Source organism: Eleutherodactylus coqui, chromosome 7 (assembly GCF_035609145.1).
Source record: "Eleutherodactylus coqui strain aEleCoq1 chromosome 7, aEleCoq1.hap1, whole genome shotgun sequence".
NCBI classification, from domain to species: domain Eukaryota; kingdom Metazoa; phylum Chordata; class Amphibia; order Anura; family Eleutherodactylidae; genus Eleutherodactylus; species Eleutherodactylus coqui.
Genome location: NC_089843.1, coordinates 77,178,387 through 77,204,911, shown reverse-complemented (window position 1 = coordinate 77,204,911; position 26,525 = coordinate 77,178,387). Strand labels below are relative to the sequence as shown.

The 26,525-nt window shown below is 42.1% G+C and overlaps 1 protein-coding gene across 2 annotated transcripts in view; it reads right to left on the bottom strand.

Moving 5' to 3' along the window:
* The window catches only part of KCNIP4 (potassium voltage-gated channel interacting protein 4), a 606,250-nt gene that overhangs the window by 2,833 nt on the left and 576,892 nt on the right, over positions 1–26,525 (bottom strand). For both annotated transcript variants that reach the window (XM_066574633.1, XM_066574632.1), the window contains exons 4-6: positions 24,993–25,063; positions 7,258–7,365; positions 5,268–5,372 (exon numbers count right to left, since the gene is read on the bottom strand). In XM_066574633.1, coding sequence (XP_066430730.1) covers positions 5,268–5,372; positions 7,258–7,365; positions 24,993–25,063 — 284 coding nt within the window. The remainder of the gene's footprint in view (positions 1–5,267; positions 5,373–7,257; positions 7,366–24,992; positions 25,064–26,525) is intronic.

Here is a 26,525-nt window from a genome sequence, read left to right as displayed (position 1 = left end):
CAGAGGAAGGCAAAAAAAAAAACAAGAGCAGAAGCCAATTAGCCCTTTTGGGGGAAAAATTCCTTCCCGACTCCCTAATGTCAATCGGACTGTTCCCTGGATCAACCCCTAATAGTTCCTACCTGCCTGTATAGCCCGATTAACAATTAACCTAAGATTTATATCCTGCAATATCCTTCCGCTCCAGAAAGACATCAAGTCCCCTTTTAAACTCCTCTATGGATTTTGCCATCACCACATCCTCAGGCAGAAAGTTCCACAGTCTAACTGCTCTTACAGTAAAAAACCCCTTTCTGTGTTGGTGGTGAAACCTTCTTTCCTCTAGATGTAGAGAACGCCCCCTTGTTACAGTCACAGTCCTCGTATACATAGATCATGGGAGAGATCTCTGTATTGTCCCCTGATATACCTAAACATAGTTATTAGGTCGCCCCATAGCCGTCTTTTTTCTAAACTAAATAACCCCTATTTTGATCATCACTCTGAATATTGTAGTCCGCCCATTCCATTTATTACTTTAGTTGCCCGTCTTTGAAACCACTCAAGCTCTGATATGTCCTTCATAAATATCTGTGCTCAAAACTGTAAACAATATTCCATGTGTGGTCTAACCAGTAACTTGTAAAGAGGAAGAACAATGTTCTCATCATGTGCTCCTATATATCTTTTGATGCACCCCATGATCCTATCTGCCTTGGCAGCAGCTGCCTGACACTAGTTGCTGCAGTTAAGCTTAAAGTTAACTAAAATCCCCAAGTCCTTTCCCATGTCAGTGTTTCCCGTTTCCCATTTAGTGTGTAATGGTGACATGTATTTCCTCTGCCCATATGCATAACCCATTTATTGTCTGTAGTCTTATTTTTGAGGGCATTATTCCAGTCAATAAGGTTAAGGGCATATCTGAGCTGATTGAACTTCCTTCCTAAAGTATAGTATTTTCAAAGCTCCCAGAAAACCTCCCTTTTGGAAGACAAGCGAAAATTTATTATAATAGGGCATTTCTAATCTGGTCAAACTTGGCCTTCCTAAAGTTTAGTATTTTGACAAGTAGAACGTTACAGTATTACATAGTAACATACTAACATAGTATGGAAGGCCGAATGAAGACAATGTCCATCTAGTTCAGCCTGTTTAACCTCCTTGTTGATCCAGAGGAAGGCAAAAAACCCGAAGAGGCAGAAGCCAATTAGCCCTTTTGGGGGAAAAATTCCTTCCCGACTCCCTAATGGCAGTCAGACTAATCCCTGGATCAACCTCTAATAGTTCCTACCTGTCTGTATACCCTGATCAACAACCTGCTGGTCACCTAAAATTTATATCCTGTAATATCCTTCCCCTCTAGAAAGACATCAAGTCCCCTTTTAAAGTCTTCTATGGATATTGCCATCACCACATGCTCAGGCAAAGAGTTCCAGTCTCACTGCTCTTACAGTAAAGAACTCTTTTCTGTGTTGGCGATGAAACCTGCTTTCTTCTAGACATAGAGGATGCCCTCTTGTTACCGTCGCAGTCCTGGGTATAAACAGATCATGGGAGAGATCCTTGTATTGTCCCCTCATGTATTTATACATAGATATTTGATCACCCCTTAGCCGTCTTTTTTCCAGGGTAAATAGTCCCAATTTTGATAGCCTCTCTGGGTATTCCAGTCCCGTCATTCCATGTATTAGTTTGGTTGCCCTTCTTTGAACCCCCTCAAGCACTGTAACATCTTTCCTGAGCACCGGTGTCCAGAACTGTGCGCAGTATTCCATGTGGTGCCTAACAAGTGCCTTATATAGTGGTAGAATAATGTTCTTATCCTTCGTCCCTATACCTCTTTTAACTAGAGATGAGCAAACGTACTCGGTAAGGCCGATTTCGCAATCGAGCACCGCGATTTTCGAGTACTTCACTACTCGGGTGAAAAGTACTCGGGGGCGCTGTGGGTGAGCGGGGGGTTGCAGAGGGGAGTGGGGGGGAGGGGGAGAGAGAGAGAGAGCTCCCCCCTGTTCCGCACTGCTACCCCCTGCTCCACCACACCACGCCCCACCCCACAGCGCCCCCGAGTACTTTTCACCTGAGTAGTGAAGTACTCGAAAATCACGGTGCTCGATTGCGAAATCAGCCTTACCGAGTACGTTCGCTCATCTCTACTTTTAACCCTTTCCAATCCACTGTCTGACCTGTGAAGACATTATGATTTAAGGCTGTACAGCTCTGATGTTGGAAAACATCCGTCGGGGTTGTTTTACTGGATATTGCCAGCTTCTCTGCTGTCGGAGCCTATCCAACGTGTCACCTCATGCAGTACTGGCTTTAGCCAGCATTTAGCGCCATTGTATAACAGCAGAAAAAGAGTAAGCCCCCTAGGAAAACCAGGATGCAAATTGGATTTGAAAGGGTTAATGCACCCCAAGACTTTATTAGCTTTTGCAGAAGCTCACTGGCATTGGTTACTACAGTTTAATTTACAATCCACTAGTACCCCCAGGTCTTTTTCCATCTCCCTTTTCCCTAGCAGTACCCCATTTAGTGTATATTGGTGACATCCGTTTCTCCTGCCCATGTACATAACCTTACATTTATCAACATTGAACTTCATTTGCCATTTTTCTGCCCAAGCCACCAGCTTATCTAGGTCTGTTTGTTGCTGTACATTGTCCTCCAGTATTAGAACAGTATTATATTGTGGTCAGTATTTCCCAGGTGCCTCCCAATCTGCACCACTGTTATTTTGTCAGGTCTGTTGGTAACTATTAGGTCCAAAATGGCCATCCCATTCCTTGTGTACTATACAAGTTGGCTAAGGTAATTATCTTTAGTTATTGACAGAAACTTGTTACCTTCAGGAGATCCACAGACTTCAGCTTCCCAGTGTATATCCGAATAGTTAAAGTCCCCCATAATAGTTACCGTATTGTAATTTGCTGCTTCATTAGTTTGCTTCAGTAATAGATTTTCAGTAGCTTCTGTTATATTTGGTGGCTTATAGAGAACCCCTATGAGGATTTTGTTATTTTTACCTCCATGTATTTCTACCCATAGAGACTCCACATGTTCATCTCTCTCATACACCTTACAATAGTGTGCGCTTTAAACAGGATTTTACATAAAGACAAACCCCTACCCGTATGAGCAGACTGTAACCCTGTAAATTCACCGCCAAGTCACAGCTTTCATCTAACTAGGTCTCTGTTACTCCCACTATGTTGTAGTTTTCCTTAAACATTATTACTTCCAGTTCATCAACCGTATTCATCAGACTTCTAGCATTTGTTACCATACAGTTTAAAATGTTTTGGTTGCATTGTATTTTAAGTCTATACTTACTAACTGTTCTGCGCATTTTAACTGTACTAACCCTTCCCACTGCTGCACCCCTATTTTTATTATTTTGGCCGAGATCTCTGTCTATACTATCTTCTCCTCTATCTCACTGGTTGCCCTTACCCAGTTCCTAGTTTAAACACTCCCCCAACCTTCTAGCCATCTTCTTCCACAGCACAGATGCATCCTCCCCATGGAGAGCATCCTATCTCTAGGGTAGAACCTAAACCGTTACTTCCTACACCAACTCTGTTTACCTCCCAAATCTTCCACTGCCTTTCTTGTGGTAGTATTACAGAAAACACCACTTTAGAGGTCCTTGCCCTAAGCCTACATTCTAGTTCCTTGAAATAGTTTTTAAGGGCCTTCCACCTACCTCTAGCTTGTTGCCAGTATGTACCATGACTGCTGGATCCTCATCAGCCCCTCCCAGTAATCTGTTAACTTGATCCGTGATATGTTGAACTCAAGCACCAGGAAGACAACACACCATTTGACGATCCCGGTCTTTGTGGCAGATTGCATTGTCTGCCCCCTTAATAATTGAGTCTCCTACTACCAGGACCTGTTTAGCCTGCCCTATGCGCCTATATCCCTTTTTACTGGAGCAGACACCCCCCTGGTGCTCAGAGGCCATGTTGTGCTGCAGCAGTGCTAATTCTGTAATGGCATCCCCCTTATCTGAAAACTTATTGGGATGTGCGAGTTCAGGACAAGCCTCCCTGGATCTCTTCCCTCTACCCCTCCTTCTGTTACCCAGCTAGCTGCCTGCTCATCCTGCTCGCCTGAACTACCATCCACCTCCATAACTATCCCAGCGAGTGTCTGCTTAGTGAGCAACAAACTCCTTTCCAGCTTGCCAATGGATCTCAGGCTGCACCTTTAGATCCAGGATCTGGGCTTCCAAATGTGCAACCCACTCACATCACATACAGCAGTATGCATCTTTGAACGGCTATTAAAGGACTGCATACATGGCACAAGATGTACACTGGATGGCATTGTCAATCATGGAGCACATTCTTAATGGGGATCGTACAGATAGATTAGATGAAAGCAGTATATGAAAAAATAATTAAATAGAAGTGACTCTTCCAAAGTGCCCGAATCCAAAGTCACTAATGCTAAATCACACACTTAAGAAACAGCACACTTATAATTCAGCCACACTTAGAAGACAGCCAGGCACACTCACTTCTATTTGCTTTATATAGCACTTATCTGTAATACTTCTGTTCCTCCTTTGCAAGTTTGCAGCAGAAAATATGCAGCATCATAAATATCTTAGTACTGGGTGGTGTGGGAACTGCCTTCTCCTCATGCCATGCTATTATGGACAAGGATGGAAAGGGTTGAAAATAAAAAAAATCCAAAATCTTACATAAAGGCCCCCCACACTAACGTATTTTAGGCTGTGTGCTGTCGTGCTAATCCATGGAAAGCACATGGCTGCATTATAGCCTATGAGGCTATGCACATTGGCTTTATTTTCAAATAGACCAACGGTCCGCATGAAAGAACTCATAGCATGTCCTATTCCAGTTTTTTTCATGGACAAGAATTAAGGTATGCCAATGCATGTCAATGTGCTGCTCTGCATAAATCAGACAGCAGAGACTTGTGTCCATGTGATGTGCGATGCGGGTGCTAATCATACTTTTGGGGCTACAATGTGAAGTACCGACTTGTTTGAAATATTACTTTATATTGATGCTTGAGAACATTTTGGGGCAGTTTTTGCAGAAATTGTTGAGAGCAAAAATCAGGAGTGGATTTTGTATAAAATATCGAGGAAACGTATGAAAAACCCGAACCAAAGCTGCAATGTGTGAACGATACCAATGCGTCATTTTATGTATGCACATACTATATACCTCCTCACACAAAGCATATGCTGTATATCTCAACTGTCACCCTAAACATTTCCTGCACAATTCAAATTTATATGTTGATCTTACCTGGAAGAAATTCTCCACGTGCTGTTTTGGTGTATCTTCCCTAAGAACAGGGTACGTGCATTTACCCATCATGTCATATATTGCCTTCATGATGTCAAGCATCTCCTGTAACACATGATCAGCAGATCATTACTTATTTTTTAAGCTGCCCATGGTAAAGTCTATACTCACTAGTTCTAGGTCCCGGTAACTCTACTGCTGCCTCTCTATTCTCGCTGCTGGTGCTCTGTTTACAAGGTACAGTTGATTGGATTTCACCGGCTGGTGCAGCCAATCACAGACCCTTAGCAGTAATAATAATTTATCTCAGAAACCCCCTTTAACATAAGTCAATGGGAAAGCTGTGCAATGTTTCCCTATTTATCTCTGTTAGTGCAGGCAAATGTTACACAACTTCTTTTGCGCAACAGTTACATCACTTGGTTCCATTTGTTCAACTGATACGCAACTAGTGTGGCATAACTAAAGTTGTGGTGTAGTCCTAGCATTAATCGTAACATATTCATAGAGAAATGCTGGGGAGACATACATTGCCTCCCCTGTCTTTCACTTGTATTGTTACACTCTTCGTCCTCAAAAATCGCACCCCTAGAAGGAGCTGTCATTTTGCTGCAAAACTTGGCATGCAGTTACATCTCAGGCAGCTATGGAAATTTGTAGAGTTGTGGCGTGATTAGAGGAACGGTAGTCAGAGGCATAACCCAAAGCTCGTAGGCCCGAAAGCAAAATCTAGAACAGGGTACCCAACTAAAATGCTTTATTCATACTACTGGGCTCCCTATATAGAGAAGAGAGACCTTATGGACCCCTAAGGCTCTGGGGCCCAGATACAGTCACATCCTCTGCATCCCTTTTAGTTACACTCCTGAGGGTATTGCTACCTCTGGCCCTAAACTGGTTCCACCCTTATCCTATAAAAAGGCTCTCAGAGGCTTCTTATGTGTAGTGACCTATTTTTCCACGTGTGTAAAGCCAGTTGACCACTAGACATACCTCTATAATGCAATCAAGGAGATTTTTCCCAGTTAACAGAGTTTGAGAGAGAAAGCATAATTGGACTGCAAGAAACTGGATAGTTGTACTGACGAATTGCCCACCACCGGGCCGTTCTAACCAGACTGGTGGGAGGGGTTGGAAACAGTGGATGCGTGAAGACATACACGCAAGGTGACCAGGCTCAGTACACCCTCGACAAACCTCCAATAGAGAGGATTGCCTGATTATCTGACAAGCATGAGCAACTCTAACTGTTCCATTATGCACCACCCAGAGACAGGTGGCACCCAAACTAGAAGCAGCCTAACAAGGTACTAGAGCCTCCATGCCCACCTGTATCACATCTTGTATCCAAGCTAGATGCAGTACAACAAGGTACTAGAGCCTCCATGCCCACCCATATCACATCTTGTATCCAAACTAGAGGCGGTACAACAGGGTCCTAGAGCCCCCATGTTCATCTGTATCACATCTTGTATCCAACCTAGAGGCGGTACAACAGGGTACTAGAGCCTCCATGCCTGCCCATATCACATTTTGTATCCAAGCTAGAGGCGGTACAAGAGGGTACTAGAGCCTCCATGCCTGCCCGTATCACATCTCGCATCCAAGCTAGAGGCAGTACAACAGGGTACTAGAGCCTGCATGCCCGCCTGTATCACATCTTGTATCCAAGCTAGAGGCGGTACAAAAGGGTACTGGAGCCTTCATTCCCACTCGTATCACATTTCGCATCCAAGCTAGAGGCGGTACAACAGGATACCATAGCCTCCATGCCTGCCCGTATCTCCATTCAGAGTTAATCTTCCTCTACATAAGACTATGGCCTGTCTTCTATTTAAAATCATTGCTAATTTTTTTTAACGTTTTTCATTTTGTGCAGTCCAAAAGGTTTTTCTTTAGTTTTTCATATTTCATCAAAAATTGTTGAGTTTATTAAAATGGTAATTGAAGAGAAAACAAATATATGCTGACTTTTACATTTGGTATTTACCTCTTTAGTGATATATCCATCTTTATTAATATCATATAAATTAAATGCCCAGTTCAGTTTTTCTTGGATTGTCCCTCTCAGCAATGTAGAAAGTCCCATTACAAAGTCCTGCAAAGACAGGAGGGAAATGTGAAAAAAAGTTATGAGCTAGCAGGTACATGATATAAGGTTGAGTCTAGAGATGAGCGAGTATACTCGATAAGGCTAACTACTCGAGCGAGTAGTGCCTTTGCCGAGTATCCTCCCGCTCGTCTCTAAAGATTCGGGGGCCGGTGGCGGGGCGGGGAGCGGCGGAGGAGAGCGGGGAGGAACGGAGGGGAGATCCCTCTCTCCCTCCCCCCCCCCCCACTACCCCTGCTCACTCCCGCAACTCACCTGTCACCCGCGCCGGCAGCCGAATCTTTAGAGACGAGCGGGCAGATACTCGACTAAGGCACTACTCGCTCCAGTATACTCGCTCATCTCTAGTTGAGTCCATACAACCTAATTATTGTGTAATTGTTGGACATTGATAAGAAAAAAATTTGTCCTGCAAATACTTTTCGATCAGAGATATGATCTTCTGGTTGCTGTATCCCGCTTCGCCACCAAGGGCAACAGAGGCTGGTTTTCATGGCCTCCTTCCTTTTCATGACACATCGACTAATTCTTCACCCCTTGTTTGCGAACACCAACAATGTAGTTCAAAAGGGAATGGGTTCAACTAGGGAAGTTCTTTCATTTTCCAAGGACCCTTTAGCACCCACATGGGCTACCTCTATGGCACATATGCTTTTGCCTATGGGCTGTGTGAACCTACTTAGAGTTCCATCATCCATAATCACAGCAACATTAGCAAAAAAAATTCAGAAGGTCACGCCATCTTTCTCTTCTTAAAAACATCAAGGAGTCTTGTTTCCAGATGATTTGCCACTGATTCTAACCACTGTTATCTTGTGGCATGTCTAGAATATTTACATATAAAGAAAAACATCACCCAAAAAAACATTTCTTTAAGAAAATCACCTCTGATCTATCACTTGGCAGGCTTAAACCAGATCTGGCAAGGGTGTATTAAAGGGGTTAAATATTGGTGAGCTATCTTTAGGGAAGGTCATGAATATCAGATTGGTGGGGGTCTGACTCATGGCATCCTAACCAATCATTTGTTTGAAGAGGCCATAGCACTGCAGTATCTTTCCCAACCTATGAAGTCACAATCATTGGTAACATAGCCTTCCTGCAGCTGAGTCCTATGCAGGTGAATGGGATTGCACTGCAGTACCAGAGAGGAGCGATACAAAATGAACAGTGCTGTGCCAGGTATATACTAAAGAGGTCTGAGTCTAAGCACCGGCTATAGCAATAGCTGACTTATCCTAAGGATAGGTCATGAATACTTAAGTCACAGAAAACCACAGAAATGATGTTCTGTAAAGCATCATATACCACCGGATCTTGAATGTACTGATAGTAACCTTGTGTGAATTTTACTCGAGCAGAAACAATGTTATTTAGCCAACTAGACATAAATCATTACTCCAACTTATGTTTATCAATAAGACATGACTTGTTATTGCGAGTCTAATATTGAGAACCCATTTTAATCCAATAGTAAGCTCATTGGTTTTTTTTGTCTTCCTCTGGATCAACATGGGGGGGGGGGGTGGCTGCACTGGATGGACATATATCTTTTTTCAGGCCTTACATACTATGTTATTATGTTACTATGTTAATGTAAGGGAAAGATATAATCACTGCTGGGCATCTGCTCCATATTAAGCTTGTATTTGGTGTATCAGCCTTTCCTGCCTAATTGGTGGCCCAGCTGTGGGAAGAGATGATAGAGACCCAATTCAGGTGTATAATATTGCTTGTCTATCAGGGAAGAGAAGCTAAGCCTTGATGCATTATCATCTATCACAGAATGTAAATTGAAATAGATGAGAAAGGGTGCTCTTGCTTCACAGAGGGATAAGCGATGAACGGAAACATAATGCATGCCCAAGGCTTTACACTGATAAAAAATAATAAATATCTAGTACAAAGAGATTTTCACATTCCTTTTAATATGACAGTCTGCTTCTCTGCTTTTTCTCATGATTTGCCAATCATATTATCATAATACCCTCCAATATTCAGAAATAAATAGGCACAATCCCGAGCCATTACCCTGATAAGTATGCTGTAGAAAAGACACACTTATTTCAGTGTTTTCTTAACAGTACTGGCAATAGTCCCCTCCATATCAATGGACCATATGGTTGAACCAGCTACACCGCCTGCATAGCAGTACTTGCCATATGGCACCATGAGCAGGGCCAGCCTGTCATACCCATTAGTGATAGCCACATTTCCAGCCTCCCATAATAACTGGTTAGAAAAGTGTTCAATGCTCTAAGGGTCAGGTACTTAAAATATATGCACACCTGAGGCTCCGAGATGTTCAGTCATCTGTTCTTAAGGTCTTTTTACACAGGTTAATTGTTAGGCCCAAACGTTCCTCCTAATGACAAATCAGGCCATGTAAAGGGATTAGAGATGAGCGAGTATACTCGCTAAAGCAATTGCTCGAGCGAGCATTGCCTTTAGCGAGTATCTCCCCGCTCGAGACAGAAGGTTCGGGTGCCGGCGTGGGGGAGCGGTGAGTAGTGGTAGTCAGCAGGAGGCAGCGGGGGGGGGGGGGGGGGAGAGAGGGAGAGAGAGATCTCCCCTCCGTTCCGCCCCGCTCTCCCCCGCAGCTCCCTGCTCGCTGCCGGCACCCAAACCTTCTGACTCGAGCGGGCAGGTACTCGCTAAAGGCAATGGTTGCTCGAGCCATTGCCTTTAGCGAGTATACTCACTCATCTCTAAAAGGGATCAACAATCAGCTGATCAATGAGCGAACGTTTGTTCATCATCTGATCATTCACTTCAACGAGCATAAAAATGCTCACCGATCCTCAGAAACAGCAAAATTGATGGTAGGTGAGATGTTTTTGTAATGTAAGAAGCAATGAATGAGATGCTCTCTGTCAAGGTCCTGGTGTTCACCTCCATCACTCCCTCAGTCCTCTGTTCCCCCTTTTTTTCCTCTTCTTTACTTATTCTATTGACCTTCTAACTTATATTTCTTTTCTCTGTCTATTGCAATTTTAACTCCCCTTGGTTTTATTAGTTATGTTTAGTTACCTCGAGGGTCTGAGCTGCCATATAAGGGGTTCTCTTGTCTCGTTTTGAGCAGTGGCTACATTTTTGACACCAATGTTGGGACTTGTTCAGTTAATTGAACTTTATCACTGGACTATGTTTATGGACCATATGTACTCACATATTCTTCATTTCGCATAGGTCTTGCCTTTCTTTTCAGGTCTTGTTTTGACCTATATGCTGGTTTGGTACATTGTTTGTAGTTCTTGCAAAATTGAAAATAAAGTATAAAAAAAGCTCAATAATTGGTGGTAAATGTTCCCATGTGAACAGGGAGATGTACTGCTGTCCCATGGGATAAATGGTTGTTGTAGCAATAATTTGTCCCCATAAACCCATTCTCAGACTGTGTAAAAGAAAATCAAATAAGGAGCAATTGACATGCTTGCCGATCGGTGCTCATTACATCGTGGCGAGATACCACTGTAATAGGGCAATTAGTCATAATTACATCCTAACTCCTAAAGCTTAAAAACCTTCTAATGCCTGGACTATTCGCCAGACTGCCTATTCTACGGTTTTTCACATGTACGATGGGTTTACCCATTTTAGCCACTCAGCAGGATCCTAAGACTAATGTAGCAAAGAAACTTATTGATCTTGTAGTGAAACTTAGTAACACATACAGAGCAAGCCAATAGGATATCTTTCTTCATTTTGCCTCTACTGGTTGTCCTTCCTAACTTAATCTCTTGTTTTTCTTCTCTACTCTCCCTCCGATCTACAAGTTCTAGTCCCAGTTTTTAGCTGTTCAAGATAGCCACAGCAATTTTCTAACTACCATATGCACATGGTGCACTGCTCTCTGATTGGCCAGTGCTGATCCCGTGAGCAGCTATGCCCAATCAGAAAGCAGGTATAGCGCATTGGTAGCCTAAAGGCCCTTTTACATACAACCATTATCACTTAAAATTCGCCCTAAAATGCTATCTTTTGAGTGATAATCGTTGCGTGTAAATGTGTGCCCATCGTGCACTTACTGACTTACGGTCCGCATGAAATCCTTGTCTCTCAGGACGATAAGACGGTCCGCACGCTGTGTTCTCCGCGAGCAGCACTAATAGCAGCTGATAACATTCTTTAACAGCCACTGTCCGGCTGGAGAACAACAGCGATGTGTTTAGAAAACAGACCACCCGCTGTTCTCTAAATACATGCAATGAAGTACTAATGGGTTGATTTAGCCCATTAGTACCTATGCAAAATGATCTCTCAAAACTGTCAGTTTCTGACAAATTTTGCGATAAATGCACCTTAACACTGTCAATGCACTGTGGGGATTAGGCAGTCTAAAGATTGCGTTGACCATCTTGGAGGGTCAAAAACAAGACCTGGAATAGACAGATTAGAGGGTGAGAGAACTACTGCAGGTAATATTTCCCCTCCCTCTCCAGTCCAGAATTTTGTCCCAAAATCAGAGTGTCGCTTTAATGTACATTCTTTTTCCTCTGTTTAATAATAATCATCATATCTTCCACCGTCATTTCCACATCCTTCTCCCTGATATCTAAGGGGGAGGTCAAATATCACCCTATATCTGATCAATTCTTACATTTTGAGTTATAGCTTCCTATATTTTTATAGAATTGATGATCAGAGCGTCTGCTACATATATGTACCATGAGTTATCATCCAAGTATATGTAAAATGTACAGTATTTGCATTTCTTGTACGCCAGACTAGAATTTCCATATGTAAAAGTCCAGATAGAGTCAAACCATATGTCTGTCATTGCGGGGGGTGATTAAAACTGCTGGGGGTCAGCTAGGAATTCCCCCCTCTGGACTAAGTATTAGCATTACTGTTCCCTACAGCGTTATAAAAATGTACATTTTCTATCTGCAGAGAAGCTTATATATATTCATTTACATTGGAAAACATACTTTATTGATTCATATTGTAGAATGAGGCAGAATTACTGATACTGTGTAATAATTAGACAATGCAAAATTAGATTAGACAATTTTAAAACGTCCCAGTTTATCAGCGTTTGTAATTCTAAAGGATAATCTGGCGTATCCTTGTTATGGCTAGTCTATCTTTATACAACGTATTAGTTGGTGTAGTTTACACCAAACATTGCACCAAAATTTTGGTGCATATTTAGCACATTTAGGTCACACTCCCTTCTCATGCCACTTCATAAAAAGTGTCCAAAGTGTCTAAAATTGCATGATAAATGAGGCTCAAACCATGTAAGCGTATATTCACATGTAGCGGATTTTGGTGCAGATTGTTCGCACCAATTCCGCTATGTGTGAACTTAGCCTCAGTTTTCTGGTGCAATTGGTGTCAGAAAACTGGCAAATTTTCAATAGTAAAGTCTGCCCCATTGTGTATTGGCCATGGGCATAGACACAGTGTATCCGAGGTATTTAGAGATGAGTGAACGTTCTCGTTTAGAGCAATTTCTCGATTGAGCATCGTTTTTTTTGAGTAACTGCCTAATCGGGCGAAAAGATTCGGGGGGCGCTGGGGGGGACCAGGGGGTTGCGGTGGGGAGTGGAGAAGAAAGAGAGAGGGAGCTCCCCCCTGTTCCCCCCTGCTCCACCCCGCCCCCCGGCGCCCCCCGAATCTTTTCGCCCGAGTAGGCAGTTACTCGAAAAAAGTGATGCTTGATCGAGTAATTGTCCTAAACGAGCACGTTGGCTCATCGCTAGAGGTACTATATTCATGGATGAGCAGAACCCTATGTACTTTTATACTTATTCTCAATAGCCAGACTGAAGAAAAGAAATGATATTGCTCATCTCATCAATGCATTTCCAAAATGAATGTCCAACGCCATAAATAGTCTGTACTTGGGCTGCACCGGCTCAGGCGCCGTAGACAGGAGAAAATGCTTGAAAAAAGCTCCAGCAAGGAAGATTACATTTTTATTAAATAAAGAAGTTGGATTTTAAGACAAATATAGGATGGAGTTCAGAAGTCTTATCCTATGTGTTTTGGGTTCTTCCTCATGGCAAATGGACTTTTGAACTTTATCCATAGCCATGCACAGGTTTTTGAAGGCTCATTAAATAAGGAAGTTGTATTTTATCGTCCTTGCCTGACCTTTTTTCAAGCATTTATTCTTGATTCTCAGTAGCATTGCCCTATATTCCTCCTGAATAGAGATGAGCGAGTATACTCACTAAGGCACATTACTCGAGCGAGTAGTGCCTTAGCCGAGTATCTCCCAGCTCGTCTGTAAAGATTCGGATCACAGTGGTATGAGTATTCTATATAATCTAAACTAGTGGCCCTTCACAGATATAGAATTAAAAAATAACTGTATTAGAAACTTGTTAAAAATTATGGGCAAACAAAAAGGACAGTCACAACGAACATAGAGTGACAGGACCAAGAAAAACACAGAAAGGGTAAAAAGAGACGAGGGTGCGAGGAGGGGGATAGAATTGTATATCCTGGTGTATTCCCCAGACATATCAACGATCCCTGTCCGCCTCTTCTATATACAACAATTTCACTGTGGGTGAGATAGTATCCTCACACAGTGGTTGATTCGTATTAATTTCAATGCTATCTTATCCACATGAGATTCAGTTAGTATTTAGGGTGGATGTACTCAACAATCCAGATGAAAGGATACTCTTTTTACCCTTTCTGTGTTTTTCTTGGTCCTGTCACTCTATGTTCGTTGTGACTGTCCTTTAAGTTTGCCCATAATTTTTAACAAGTCTTTAATAAAGTTATTTTTTAATTCTATATCTCTAAAGATTCAGCTGCCGGCGGCGGGCGGGGAGCGGTGGGGGAGAGCGGTGGGGGAGAGCGGGGAGGAACGGAGGGGAGATCTCTCTCTCCCTCTCTCCCCCCCGCCCCTTCTGCTCCCCGCCGCAACTCACCTGTCACAGGCGCCGGCCCCCGAATCTTTAGCGACGAGTGGGAAGATACTCAGCTACGGCACTACTCGCTCGAGTAATGTGCCTTAGCAAGTATACTCGCTCATCTCTACTCCTGAACCTTTTAATCTGCTTTCAGGGACCAAATTATAGCAAAAGTTGCAATATGTGTGGCAATGTCTACATGGGGGGTGACGGTCGGTGAAGACACAACGGCTCACTCAGTCAATATAAATGTCTGAATAACTTTATTTTCTTTGAATTTTTAGCAATAACAAAGAAACCCAATGGAAACAGCAGCCACTGGCACTACATATACTTAGTGTTCAGCACATACACTTAGTGCTATAATAACAACAAAAGCTTGCCCGTCAAGTTGCTAACTTAACATTAGTTTTCTCGCTCACTATTAACGCAGTGGCCTACCACCACTACACGTCACAATAATGTCCATAAACGTACCCTACTGGATTTCAGTCTGGGGCTGTCCTTCCCTGTCAGTACATGGCGGTACCATAGCCTGGTCTACCACAGATGTCAGGCTTTAAGTTTCCTCCCAGCTACCCTCTCGGGGAGTAGCTCCAGCTCTCTCTTAGAGCCTTGTCTAGCTCTGGCTTTTCAATGTGTCTGGAGGCTGTCCCTGCTGATTAGCACACAGACAAACCCCCTAAAGGCCATCTTGTGTACTGCACTATTACATATGATATAAAGTTCAAGCACATCATATGACTATTTCATAAAGCACAGCACATTGAAAAATAAAGCCTTTGAAGTGCTTTAAGGTCCTCATATGAAGTATCTCGGTGATTTCTGTTGCAAGCCTGGCCATCCTAATTCTCTAAATAGAAGTTGATATCTTTGTTTACCATGTAAATGATACAGTAAGACCTGTGTCACATGAGTGTAAGTGCATTTCCATGTGTAATTGGCGTTGTGTATTTGCGTGCGCATGTGCGTGTTTTACTGTACTTCGTGCATGCGCGGAAAAAACACGCAACCCTGTTTCTATTCATTGAAATGGGCAAATAGTGTAATTAGTTCAATATGTTCTCCTTTGCTGCGCAAATCCGCAGGAAAATAGAGCATGCTGTGTCTTCTTTGTGTGAACGAAACGCTTGCACAAAATACGCTTATGTAAAAAAAAAACAATGAAATTAATGGGTTCTATTTACTGCATATTGATTTCAGTGGGTCCAAGGGGTTTGCTCACATTTTGTGCACAAAAACATATGCAGCATGTCCTATTTTCCTGCACATTTGAACTAATTGCGCTAATTGCCCATTTCAATGAATTAGACCATGCCATGCTTGAGTGTTTCTTTTTGCATGTGCAAATGCACAAGATTCGTGTGCACGAAAATGTACAGTAAAACATGTACAGGCACGCACAAATGCGCAGCACTCGTTGCGCAAACACGGAGTTCAAATGCATGCATAAATGCGCTTACGCCTATGGGACACCAGCCTTAAAGCTGCAGCCCTGTCCCTGGTTAATGTTTTCACAAGCCCATTACTTGACATTACTTTTGTCACTTTACTGTCCTCTCCTCATCCCAGCTAGAACATGCTTACAGACCGCTTGACTCAATGCAGAGGCTGCTGTAATCACATGACTTTCTTAACTACAGTAGCAAGCTTCCTCTAAAGACACACAAACAACATGTCATTGCCTATTTGGGTTAGATATTCAAGTTATCTTATTTATGCATATTTGCTTCTGAGCAGATATTAGCATGGAGGAATTAAAAGAGTCAAATCTTCTTCATCTCTGCCCCATATTGAAATGCGTGGAGCATGCAGCTGGCACGGACTTTTTAAATTATAGATTAGAAACTTGTATTTCCGCATACATTTCTCCCTCATTTTAAAATTTCTTTCTACTATCAATTTTAACATTTTTAGGATCCGATCCGATTTAAAATTAAGTTGCTAAGGCTTTAAATTGCCATTCTAATTGGCTCCAAAGGGAAAGAGAGGGTTAAATGAAGCAGATAATGGACGTGATAAGAAATATATGTAGGTTTTTGAAGTGTAATTATAAATTACACTGTTTCCTAGAACAGCAGACCCCGGGGAGAGACAGGTCTACAGAACCAAGGTGGGATATAAGCACAAGATTATTAGATAAGAGGTTTTTATTGAAATTTCTTTCCTGACTGGCGTACCCGCCGGAACGCTCAGCAACACGTGTGCAAGCGAATAAATAAATCATCTGAACAGATGAAGCCAGGGACTGCTCTACGGGGAGTGAACCAACGTGCATAATAGTTACATCTGTGAGGACGATGCGCTGCTTATACACAAACGAGGCAGGCAGCATTCCTTTATATCCAACAGCAAGGAGATGCCATTATATATAAATATACAGTTTGTCTACTTCAAGCACTCTTGCCTAAGGCAGCTGTTGGGACTTATTCTAAGCAAGTCAGATACAAGGGTTCTCTAACGTCTGGCTAGAGGGTCCTGCTATAACTAGCGGCTCGAGTTCAGTCGTTATGATATATTAAATAATAATACAGGCACATATTAATTATTCAATACTCCCGCAATAAAGGCAATTTCATTCTAAAGCAAAAAAGATCTCTAAAAAAAATTCTATTCTGTAGGTTTTTCATTAGAACTGTTTTCGGGAAAGCTGCAAGTCCCGATATGGGCTCAATTAAAACTCCCCTAGGCGTCGTCACTCAGGGCTTCTGACGGGAAAGTTCTACTATAATGGTTATCACCAAGTTTTCCGCAAAACAGATAGAATTGAGAACCAGCTGTATAGAATTTTAACATAACTTGTCAAACGAGGCGAACTCAAAGACTTGCCGTCATCCTCTGTAGAAATGTGAGACACACCGCTTTTCTAGTTGTACTAGTAAAAAGTCTTTATCTAATGTACCCATAATATTACACGATAGAGATGACCTGTTGTGTCCCCTTTCAGCAGGGCCAACTGCATAACTTTTCAGCCTTGGCCCTACTGATTCTATTGCCATGTGTTTTTTGGCTTACTCACCCCTGTTCACCATACGTACTCTTCGTTGATCTGACTCCTGATGCTGTGAACGTATCAAATGGGCAGTCTTCTCTACTCAACGTCAATGGGTAGAGTCAATGGGCACATAAAACCTGGTGTCACCTATTGACAATGAGCAGAAAAAACCACCCACTTGACACATTCACAAAACACCAGCAGTCAGATCTTAGAAGCGCCAGAATGGGGGTGAGTATAAAGAAAAAGATAAGTATGAAGATGGTGAGTATGAAGAAAAGAAAATCGGCAATAGAGTCAGAAGGGCTGGGGCTGCAAAGTATTGCAGGCCCTGGCACTGCTGAGAAGAGGACGGGATAGGTTCTCTTTTAGTGGTGGTAGAATGCACTATCCTACCAAAAGTATTTGGACACCCCTATCAGTAAAATAGATTGTGTCTTATTAGCATGTCATGTGTCCCAAGCCATTCTACATAAGATGCAGACCATTGCAGGTGTCAGCCATAGTTTGTGACATGCACTGCATGCTATTGGATATATGGGTTATGACATTGCACATAAGCAGCAATACAGTCATGAAGTCCAACGCATTGGACCATCTACAGTGTTGCAAGGAGCGTAGTCATTGGACAGTTCAGCAATGGAAGAACATTGGAGTGTGGAGGATGCCTGAGGAATGCCTTTTGCCTGAGTGGGTTGTGCCAACAGTTAAGTATGGTGGAGTTTCCGTTATGGTCTGTGAATGTTTTACGTGACATGGTCTTGGTCCATCGGTTGTAGTGGCAAGAATTATGAACACAGAGGTGTAAGTTGACAGTCTTGACAATAATGTGATGCCAACAACGTGCAATGATCTGGAAATGACCACTATTACTTCCAACAAGGCAACACACCTTATCACAAATCCAACACTGTTTTACATTGGTTTGAGAATATCGATCTTCCACGATTAGACTGCAGAGAGTCCAGACTTGTACCCTATTGAACATCTTTGGGATAAACTGGAACATCGGGTCAGGAAATATGAACAACGTCCATCTACTTTGAGAGAACTTGCTAGATGTTTGCAGGATAAATGGAGACAAATACCAGCCGAAGTGCATCAGACGTTAGTAGAAAGTATCCACAGAGAGTATTGGATGTCATTAGGGCCAAAGGAGCCCCACTGAGTATTAACATATGGAAATAAATACTACTTTTGATTCTTGCTCAGGTGTCCAATTACATTTAGTAAGATAGTATACCAAGATGCCAACTTCAAGGGGCCAGTGTCGAATCACATCAAATATGCCACAAGCTAGGATAAAGTGGAAGGTTGCAATTAGAGTATGTTTACATGTAGCGGAAATGCATCAGATTTCTCAAAGCCGAATTTGCAGCAGGAAATCCTCAGTATTTTATAGTACCAGCAGTGTGAATGAGATTTCAAGGAATATGATCCACATAAAGTAGAAAAAAATCTGTTGCATGAACCGTCCTGCGGTTCAGATTTTAACTTTATCAGCATGTCAAGTTTTCTGGATTTTCAATATAGATTTTCTCTTCAAATAAGGTGGTGAAATCCACATTACAATCCATTCCATAATCTATGTCACAATCCACGTGTTACATGTGGGCTTTGACATAGATCCACACCAAAATCCACAGTTGAAAATCTACTGTACGTGAATACCCAAGAAATTCTGACGCCCCTCGTTGAGGATCTTTATCTCTTAGCCAACATGGGGGGTGACTATAAACAGCATCTCTCTCGTTATAGAGAACCCGGCCTGTCCATGCATTAAAAGAACAGCCCTTTGATTTTAATGAGAACCATGTAATGTATCACTTGTGTTGGCACTGCATCGGAATTGAACACTTGCTGTTGGGTTTGCAGTAGTCTTTGCCGTCCAAGCTGCTGAATCTGGAACAACATACTTCACAACATTCGGAAATGGAAAAGAGACATTAAAAATATGAGAAAATGTCTATTACTTTTAGATGTCTAGTGTCCCTTTAACTGTGCCATCCATAGTGCCCCATAATATTGCCTTCCATGTTGCCCCATTAAAGTGCAAGCCACATTGGAACCATAATGCGCTTGCTAAAGAATACCCATAATAATGTCAGTGTCATTGACCTTATAACAGTAAGAACTACTTTGTCTCCATTAGAGTGCCAATCACTCTGCCTATATACCAGTGCCAGCCACAGTGCCCATATAATATGCAGTGTCTCCTTAAGTATGCTATTTGACAGGGATTAGTTCCGGAGAAAGAGTTTCCCCCGATAGAAGCTATCGTCAGCTGACGTTAGGAGGCCAGAAAATGGTCATATATTAAGACAACCTAGCATTATGCCAGTGTGGCATGAGAGGAGTCCAGGATAAATCCTCCATAGATGCCAAGAGCCTTCAGTCCATGAAAAATGTAAAGAGGAGAAGCACGTAAAAGATAATGGCTCACATTTATCAATAATGAAGTATTTCCATTCTCTCTTTATTTTGTCTGTTTTCTGTGGGTTTTTTGCAGTACATTTTGTTTACTCTTTATTATATTTCATGCGGATTGAGGCTGAGGAATTAGACAAAATCATTTTTGTAGCCACCCTTCAGTTGGAGAGATTTTGAAACAAATTGTGCAACTTTTTAAAAAAGTCCCAATTCATAAATATAAGGAAAAAGCAAACCCACTAGAGAAAATCAAAGGTGGCGTAGAAGGTACAAATGCAGAAAAAACTGGGGCAAATGAATAAGAAGGGCAGTGCATGTAAAACCAGACAAAAATATTGCTTAAATTGCACCAAAAAGAGGTATAAATAGAACAATAAATGTGCCCATTAACTATAGAAGCTCTATATCCATCAGAATCTACAGGGATAAGAAAATGTTTTCCCCGATTCACGATTCCATAGAATCTAATGCGAGAATCAACCTGCCAATTTTCTTTCTTAAATTCACAATAAGACCGGCTTCATGCAAGCATATTTGCGTGTGCAAAGTGCAGAGAATAGAACTCTTTGATTTCAATGGGTTTGTTCACATTTCCGTATTTTGATCATGCAAAAAAAAAAATTAAACATATTCAATTTTTCTGCATATTTGCACACAAAGGGTCCCCATAGAAGTCAGAGGGGGGTGTAAATTTGTGCACAATACACAAGAAGATGCGTGAAACACTGTAATTGCGCTGGAAAAAGAACACATCTTGAACTAATTAGCCATTTCAATAGGTAAATTTTTTTGCCATATGCAAAAGAACATACCTTGTGGGGGCAAAGGGTACAGTAAAATACGCTGATACACGTTAAAAAAAGCCTTGTCCAGTGCGCAAATACGTTGAGGTGAGGCTCTCACAATTGCGCATACGCTTGTGTGAAGCTGGCCTAAGACTAATGTCACAAGAGCATATGCACATTTATGTGTGTAGTAGGTGTGTTTTTGCGCGTACTTCTGCGTGTTTTACTGCATTCTTTACACGCGCAAAAAAGCATGCAACTATGCTCCCATTGATTTCAATGGGCAATTAGTCTAATTAGTTCAATATGTGCTATTTTCCTCCACAAATATGCAGGAAAATAGAGAATATTGTGTATTTCTTTGCATGACCGAAATGTGCACACGAAATACATGTATGTGAGTGAACCTATTGAACTCAATGGGTTATATTCCCTCCGTATTGCATGGTGCAAGTACGCCTGTGTGACTATGGCCTAAGGCAGCGCTCGAACATAGCCAATATGCTGCGGAATTTCCAAAGCTGAAAAGATCCACAGCAAATCTGCCCCAAATTAGTGTGAATTTTGAAGTGGATTTGCTGTGAAATTTGTTAGCTGCTGTAAATCCGCAGTAAATCGGCTAAGTGTGAACGCACCCTGAGAGAATCTCTAACTTGGTGAGTCCGTTCCCACAAATAAAAAATGGCAAAACCCAAATTTGGTGAAAAACAATTGTGCTCCTCTCTCGTTAGAATGACTTGTCAAAGATGTTATTACATAAAATGTCTCCATGTTCTAAATATTCCCTATGTGATTCCCTGGGCTACGGCGTAGATATCTATACTCCAGCTGAGAACACAACTATTTAGCACAGATGGGAAAACAGCAGCTGTTAGTTTAGTACACAAGACCGGCGTGGAAGCGTTATCATTATTGACTTGTCACGAGTTGGAAAACGCAGCACATAAAGCTGTCATAATGTATCTATAGAGCTTGTGTTATAAAGATGTGGCCGCCAACACATAATACACAAAACCAAGACACCAAAAACCTTAGTCTCATCAACCTCTAGGCAACATTGATGTGACAAAGATTGGCTTTCTGGTTAAACGTCCTTGTGCACCATCTGATTTCTATCTTTTGAGTCCCTAGTCAACATGTGGCCTTGGAACAATGGGAAAAAAATATTGACTATCCAACTAGGGTCATTATCTACATGGTGTTCACTTCTTCCATTACATCTGTGCAGGGATAATCCTTATGTGGCCTACACAGGCCTAAATACAATATCCTAAAAAGACCTATTATGACTGTGCTGGGCTTATCCATACATGGCCAACACAATGCAAATATAAATATCCTAAAAGGACTTGTCTGTTCAAGGCTTACCCTTGGGTGCCAATGTTATGTCCAAACTGCATGGAAATCTACCACAAGTCGAAACACAGCAAGGGTGAATATGCAAAACGTATACACTATTAGAACAAGTGGGGATAACACAACATATACAAATACAGGGAATAAAAGAAACCTGACCCTGAACTTATAGGGATGGAGAATCCTACCTATAAGCAAAGTAATTGGCCTGAAAAGGATGTCCCAAAGTCAGGAACCCGAGGCAATGGCAAAGATGTTACACAATATAACACCACAATGTACAGGAAACATGATGTTACAACACACCAGCATATAAGTAAACCGACACACTTAACAGAGCCAATCAAACCAACCTAACAACTGTAGAGACGTGCTCTTGTCAGTGCCTAGCACAAGTGGAAGCATGAGAGGATAGGCCATCAATGTTTGATCAGTGATGATACACTTCCCAGTACCTGACACAGTGCTGCTTTTATTAAAGGGGTTATAGAACTTTCTAGAATTGATATCCTATCGTTAGTGTAGTGGTTTCATCCGCTAGGGTGGTGTCTTAGGTGTAGTAGCCACAGGTCTGGAGAGTGGTCTGGGAAGAGCCAGGAGTCAGCAACAGGAGGTTACAGTTCACAGTACAGATGGAGGAGGCAAGTAACGTAGTCAGAAGGGAAGCCAGGGATCAGCAAAGGGAGGTCTCAGTGTGGATAGAGCAGGCGGGTAGCGTAATCAGAAGGGAAGGCAGGGGTCAGTGCAGGAGATCTCAGTTGAATAGTTGAGGAGCAGGCAGAAGTAGAGATTGCTCAAGACTTACAGCACAATAATCATACCCTGTTTCTGAGACAGGGTCAGGCTTTTATAGGAAGTCCCAATTAGTGGCCGGGCAGGGCCAGGACAGGGGGACAGGAAGTGGACTAAAGAGGAACAAGGACAATGCTAGGATCAGCAGAGTAACTTGTCCAGCAAACTGGATAGCTCATTGGGGACAGAAACCGCCTGGACACTTACAACAGGTCATTAATATTTGATTGGTGGGGGTTTGCCTCTCGAAGATCCCCACTAATCAGTTATTTCAATGAAGAGAACAGGATGATTCAATGATAAAACAAGTATGTCTCAAGTAGCGACAATATGTTAATTTTTTTGCATTTCCCTTTAAAGCGACCAATTTGTCATTCTGTATAGTTATCTTATAAAAAAAAGAAAACTTGTCATACTGTATTTTACTTCATCCTCAAAAAAAAACAAAAAAACATCTGATATGTTCTTGAACTTGTTTCTCCAGGTTGTTGGCATCTCTTGGAAACTGACATCAAAGTGTGAAGAAAAAAGCTTTGAAGATGACACTATCTTGTAGAACATCAATAACAGATACACATGACAGATGAAATGACCGACTGATCTACACAACACAGCGTGAGTCACTGAAAAGTAATGTTTCAGGCTCCTTAACTATAACCTACTCCATAAGTCATAAATAAAGACATACTTTAGTTGATACTTAGTTGCATCAGAGATGAGTTTCACAAATAGCGATCGGTAAAGTTCTCAAAACTCAATTTGCTGGTGATTTGCCAAATACACTATTTGTGGAGAATATTCAGGGGGGGATCTTGTTTATTTCTCCTCCATTATATGTTAAGCCAACACATAGAGATGATACTCAGTGACACAATATCATGCTTCTTGGTCAAAAATGGACAAAACTCTTTGGGGGTAACACTGACACCTAAAGGGATGAACATCGGGGAAGACAACATCCCCTGTTTATCCCCAATTTTGGACTTTGGAACTCAGAAAATTAAAGATCTAGCTCTCATAATGGTTAAAAAAATTGGAAATCCAATGAAAAGGATAGTAAAGAGATTTAACCCTTTGCAATCCAATTTTGGATTCAGGGTTTCCTAGGGGGCTTTCTCTTTCTGCCATTATACAATGGCGCCATCTGCTGGCTAGAGCCAGTACTGTGGTATGTGACATGCTGGAGAGGCCCCCGACAACAGAGCGGCCAGTAATATACAGTAAGAATACCCTGCTGGACGTCTTCCGACATCAGAGCTGTGCAGCCTTCAATCAGAATGTCTTCAGATGTCAGACAGTGGATTGGAAAGGGTTAAGAAGTTTTTTTTCACAATAATAACCCTGACTTGTGTTTGCTGCAGGGCCAGTAATAGTACACTACACAGCAAAATTGCCATCTTTTGTACAGCACTCCACACAGTTAACGTGCCCATGCACAGTGATAATGATATTCTCAATGCCCTCAAATAGCAATAATGGGCACCTTTATAGCAAATACACAGTAATAATGTCCTTGTGGGTACCCACGTAGTAGTAATGATCATTAGTGTAGACCCAACAAAGTGGTAATGCCCCTATGTGCCTTCCTGTGACAGTAATAATACTCCTTTTCTGACCCAACATAATAATGCCCTTCGAACTGCTTTCTATGGACTCCCATTACACAGACTTCTCTTCATGCCCCCTCTGTTATACAGACTACTTCCCATGCCCTGTCTTTCACAAACTGCTCTCCATTCCCGAACCTTTCACAGACTGCTCCTAGGGACCCCCTCTCACAAAGACTGCTTCCTATGCAACTATTTTGCAGACTGCTCCCCATGCCTTCCCCTCCCACAGACTGCTCCCCATGCCCTCCCCTCCCACAAACTGCTCCCCGTGCCCTCCCCTCCCACAGACTGCTCCCCATGCCCTCCCCTCCCACACAGACTGCTTCCCATGACCTTCTCTCCGTGTGAACTTATCTAGACCACCATCTCCACATCCCCATCTCGCTGACAGACCACTCTCCATGATAGCGAATGCTGCAATGTAGTTCAAAAACATACATTAAAGCTATGACATTATAGTAATGTTATATTCAAGAACTGTGTGTAGGGAGTAAGGGAAATGCAATCATCTATTCTCTGATATCATATTGCTGTGAGCGACTTTAGAAAACACTAGATATACTCAATAAATAGAACAACCCAAGGACACCATGCCTCACACACCGCGGTGGGTGCCGTGTTCGGTGACCTTTACATACACAGAGCAACAATTTGATTCCAGTTTTTCTTTTAATACTGAACCAAAACCCATCACAAGAAGTGAATATGCAACATATATAGACAACTCTGAACTTATACAATTAAAGTAGTTGATGTTATAGCAAGGACCTACCTCGAAACTCACAGATCCATTGTGGTCTGTGTCGAAAGCGTTAAATAGAAAGTGTGCGTAATTCGAAGCATCTACAAAATAGAATATATACAATTAGTATAAAATACATGATTTTACCAGTGAAGATTTGTATAATGACTTATTTTAATGAATTATTTATACTTCCATTACTTCTCATGGCACCAGCGGTGAGGTATAAAACAGAGAAGATAGAAGTACAAGTACAATAATGCAACCAGCTGTTTTCAAAAACATAAGACGAGATGTCCGTACATGTTTATAGTATAGTGAGGGATCGGGAAATAGAAATAAGAGCTGGATGTATGTGATGTGCGCTACATTTAAGGTTGGAAACAGAACTCCTCTTGTTAGATAGCGGAGATGCTACTTGCTGTGTACAAAGTCTATGACTGAGTATACACTATGTTGACAAAAAAATATTGGGACACACAGAAAGTGATGAAATTAGATTTTTTTGACATTTTACAATATGGTGTTGGGCCGCTTTTGGTCCCAATGACTGCAGTAACCATCGTAGATATGTTTTCCACCAAATTCTATTCTTCGAGGAGAGCTTCAGATAGTAATGTGGGGGGTGATGACCGTCTTGGGCATACGCACATAGGATGTTCTAGTTCATCTCAAAGATACTGGATGGGATCGAGATACGGACTTTGGGATGACCAATGAACTTTGTACACGTTCTGCAGCTCAAACCAAGTGGCAACACTGTGTGTGCTGTATGACATGGTGTTCGGTCATGTTGGTAGAGACGCGGAGCTGTACCAAAGTATTGCCACAGGGTAGGTAATTCCACATTGTCCACAATGTCTCTGTACCCGTTAGCGTCAAGGGTGGACTTCACAATATTTAATAGCCCTAGTCCTTCTCAACAGAACCCCCCCTCCGACAGCATAACAGAACTTCCTACAAACATGGCACAATGCAGTTGCATAGAAACTACTCTGCAGACAACCGCCACACCCAAGTGTGGCCATTCGAAAAGAGGATGGCGTACCAGGATTCATCTGTCCACAACACTTTCTTCCACTCATTTACAGTCCAAGAATGATGCGCTAAGCACTATCGCAGACACCTCTGTGCATTCATTGCTGTGACGTTGAGCTTTGTACAGCCGCTCATCCATGGTAATCCTTCGCATACAGTTCCCTACATGTGGTTCTGGTGCTAATGGAAGTGTTTTGGCAGACAATATGCATGATGCCTTCACAGCTCATACAAGGCTTCATTATCCACTTTCAGTCAGTTTACGAGGTCTCCCTGATCATGGCTGTACCGCAAGCACATCAGATGTTTACCATTTTTGAATAACATTGCCAACAATGGACTTTGGAAAGTCCAAAAGCACAGCAATGTCCAGTACTGATTGATTGCTCAGGTGACATCCCACCACTATACCTTGTTGGAAGTTGGTCAACTTTACACCTCTTGGCATTCTGATGGTTACTGTATTGGGATATGCCTGTATGATATTCTGCTTTAAACCTAATGCTCACACATCTGATTTGCTTA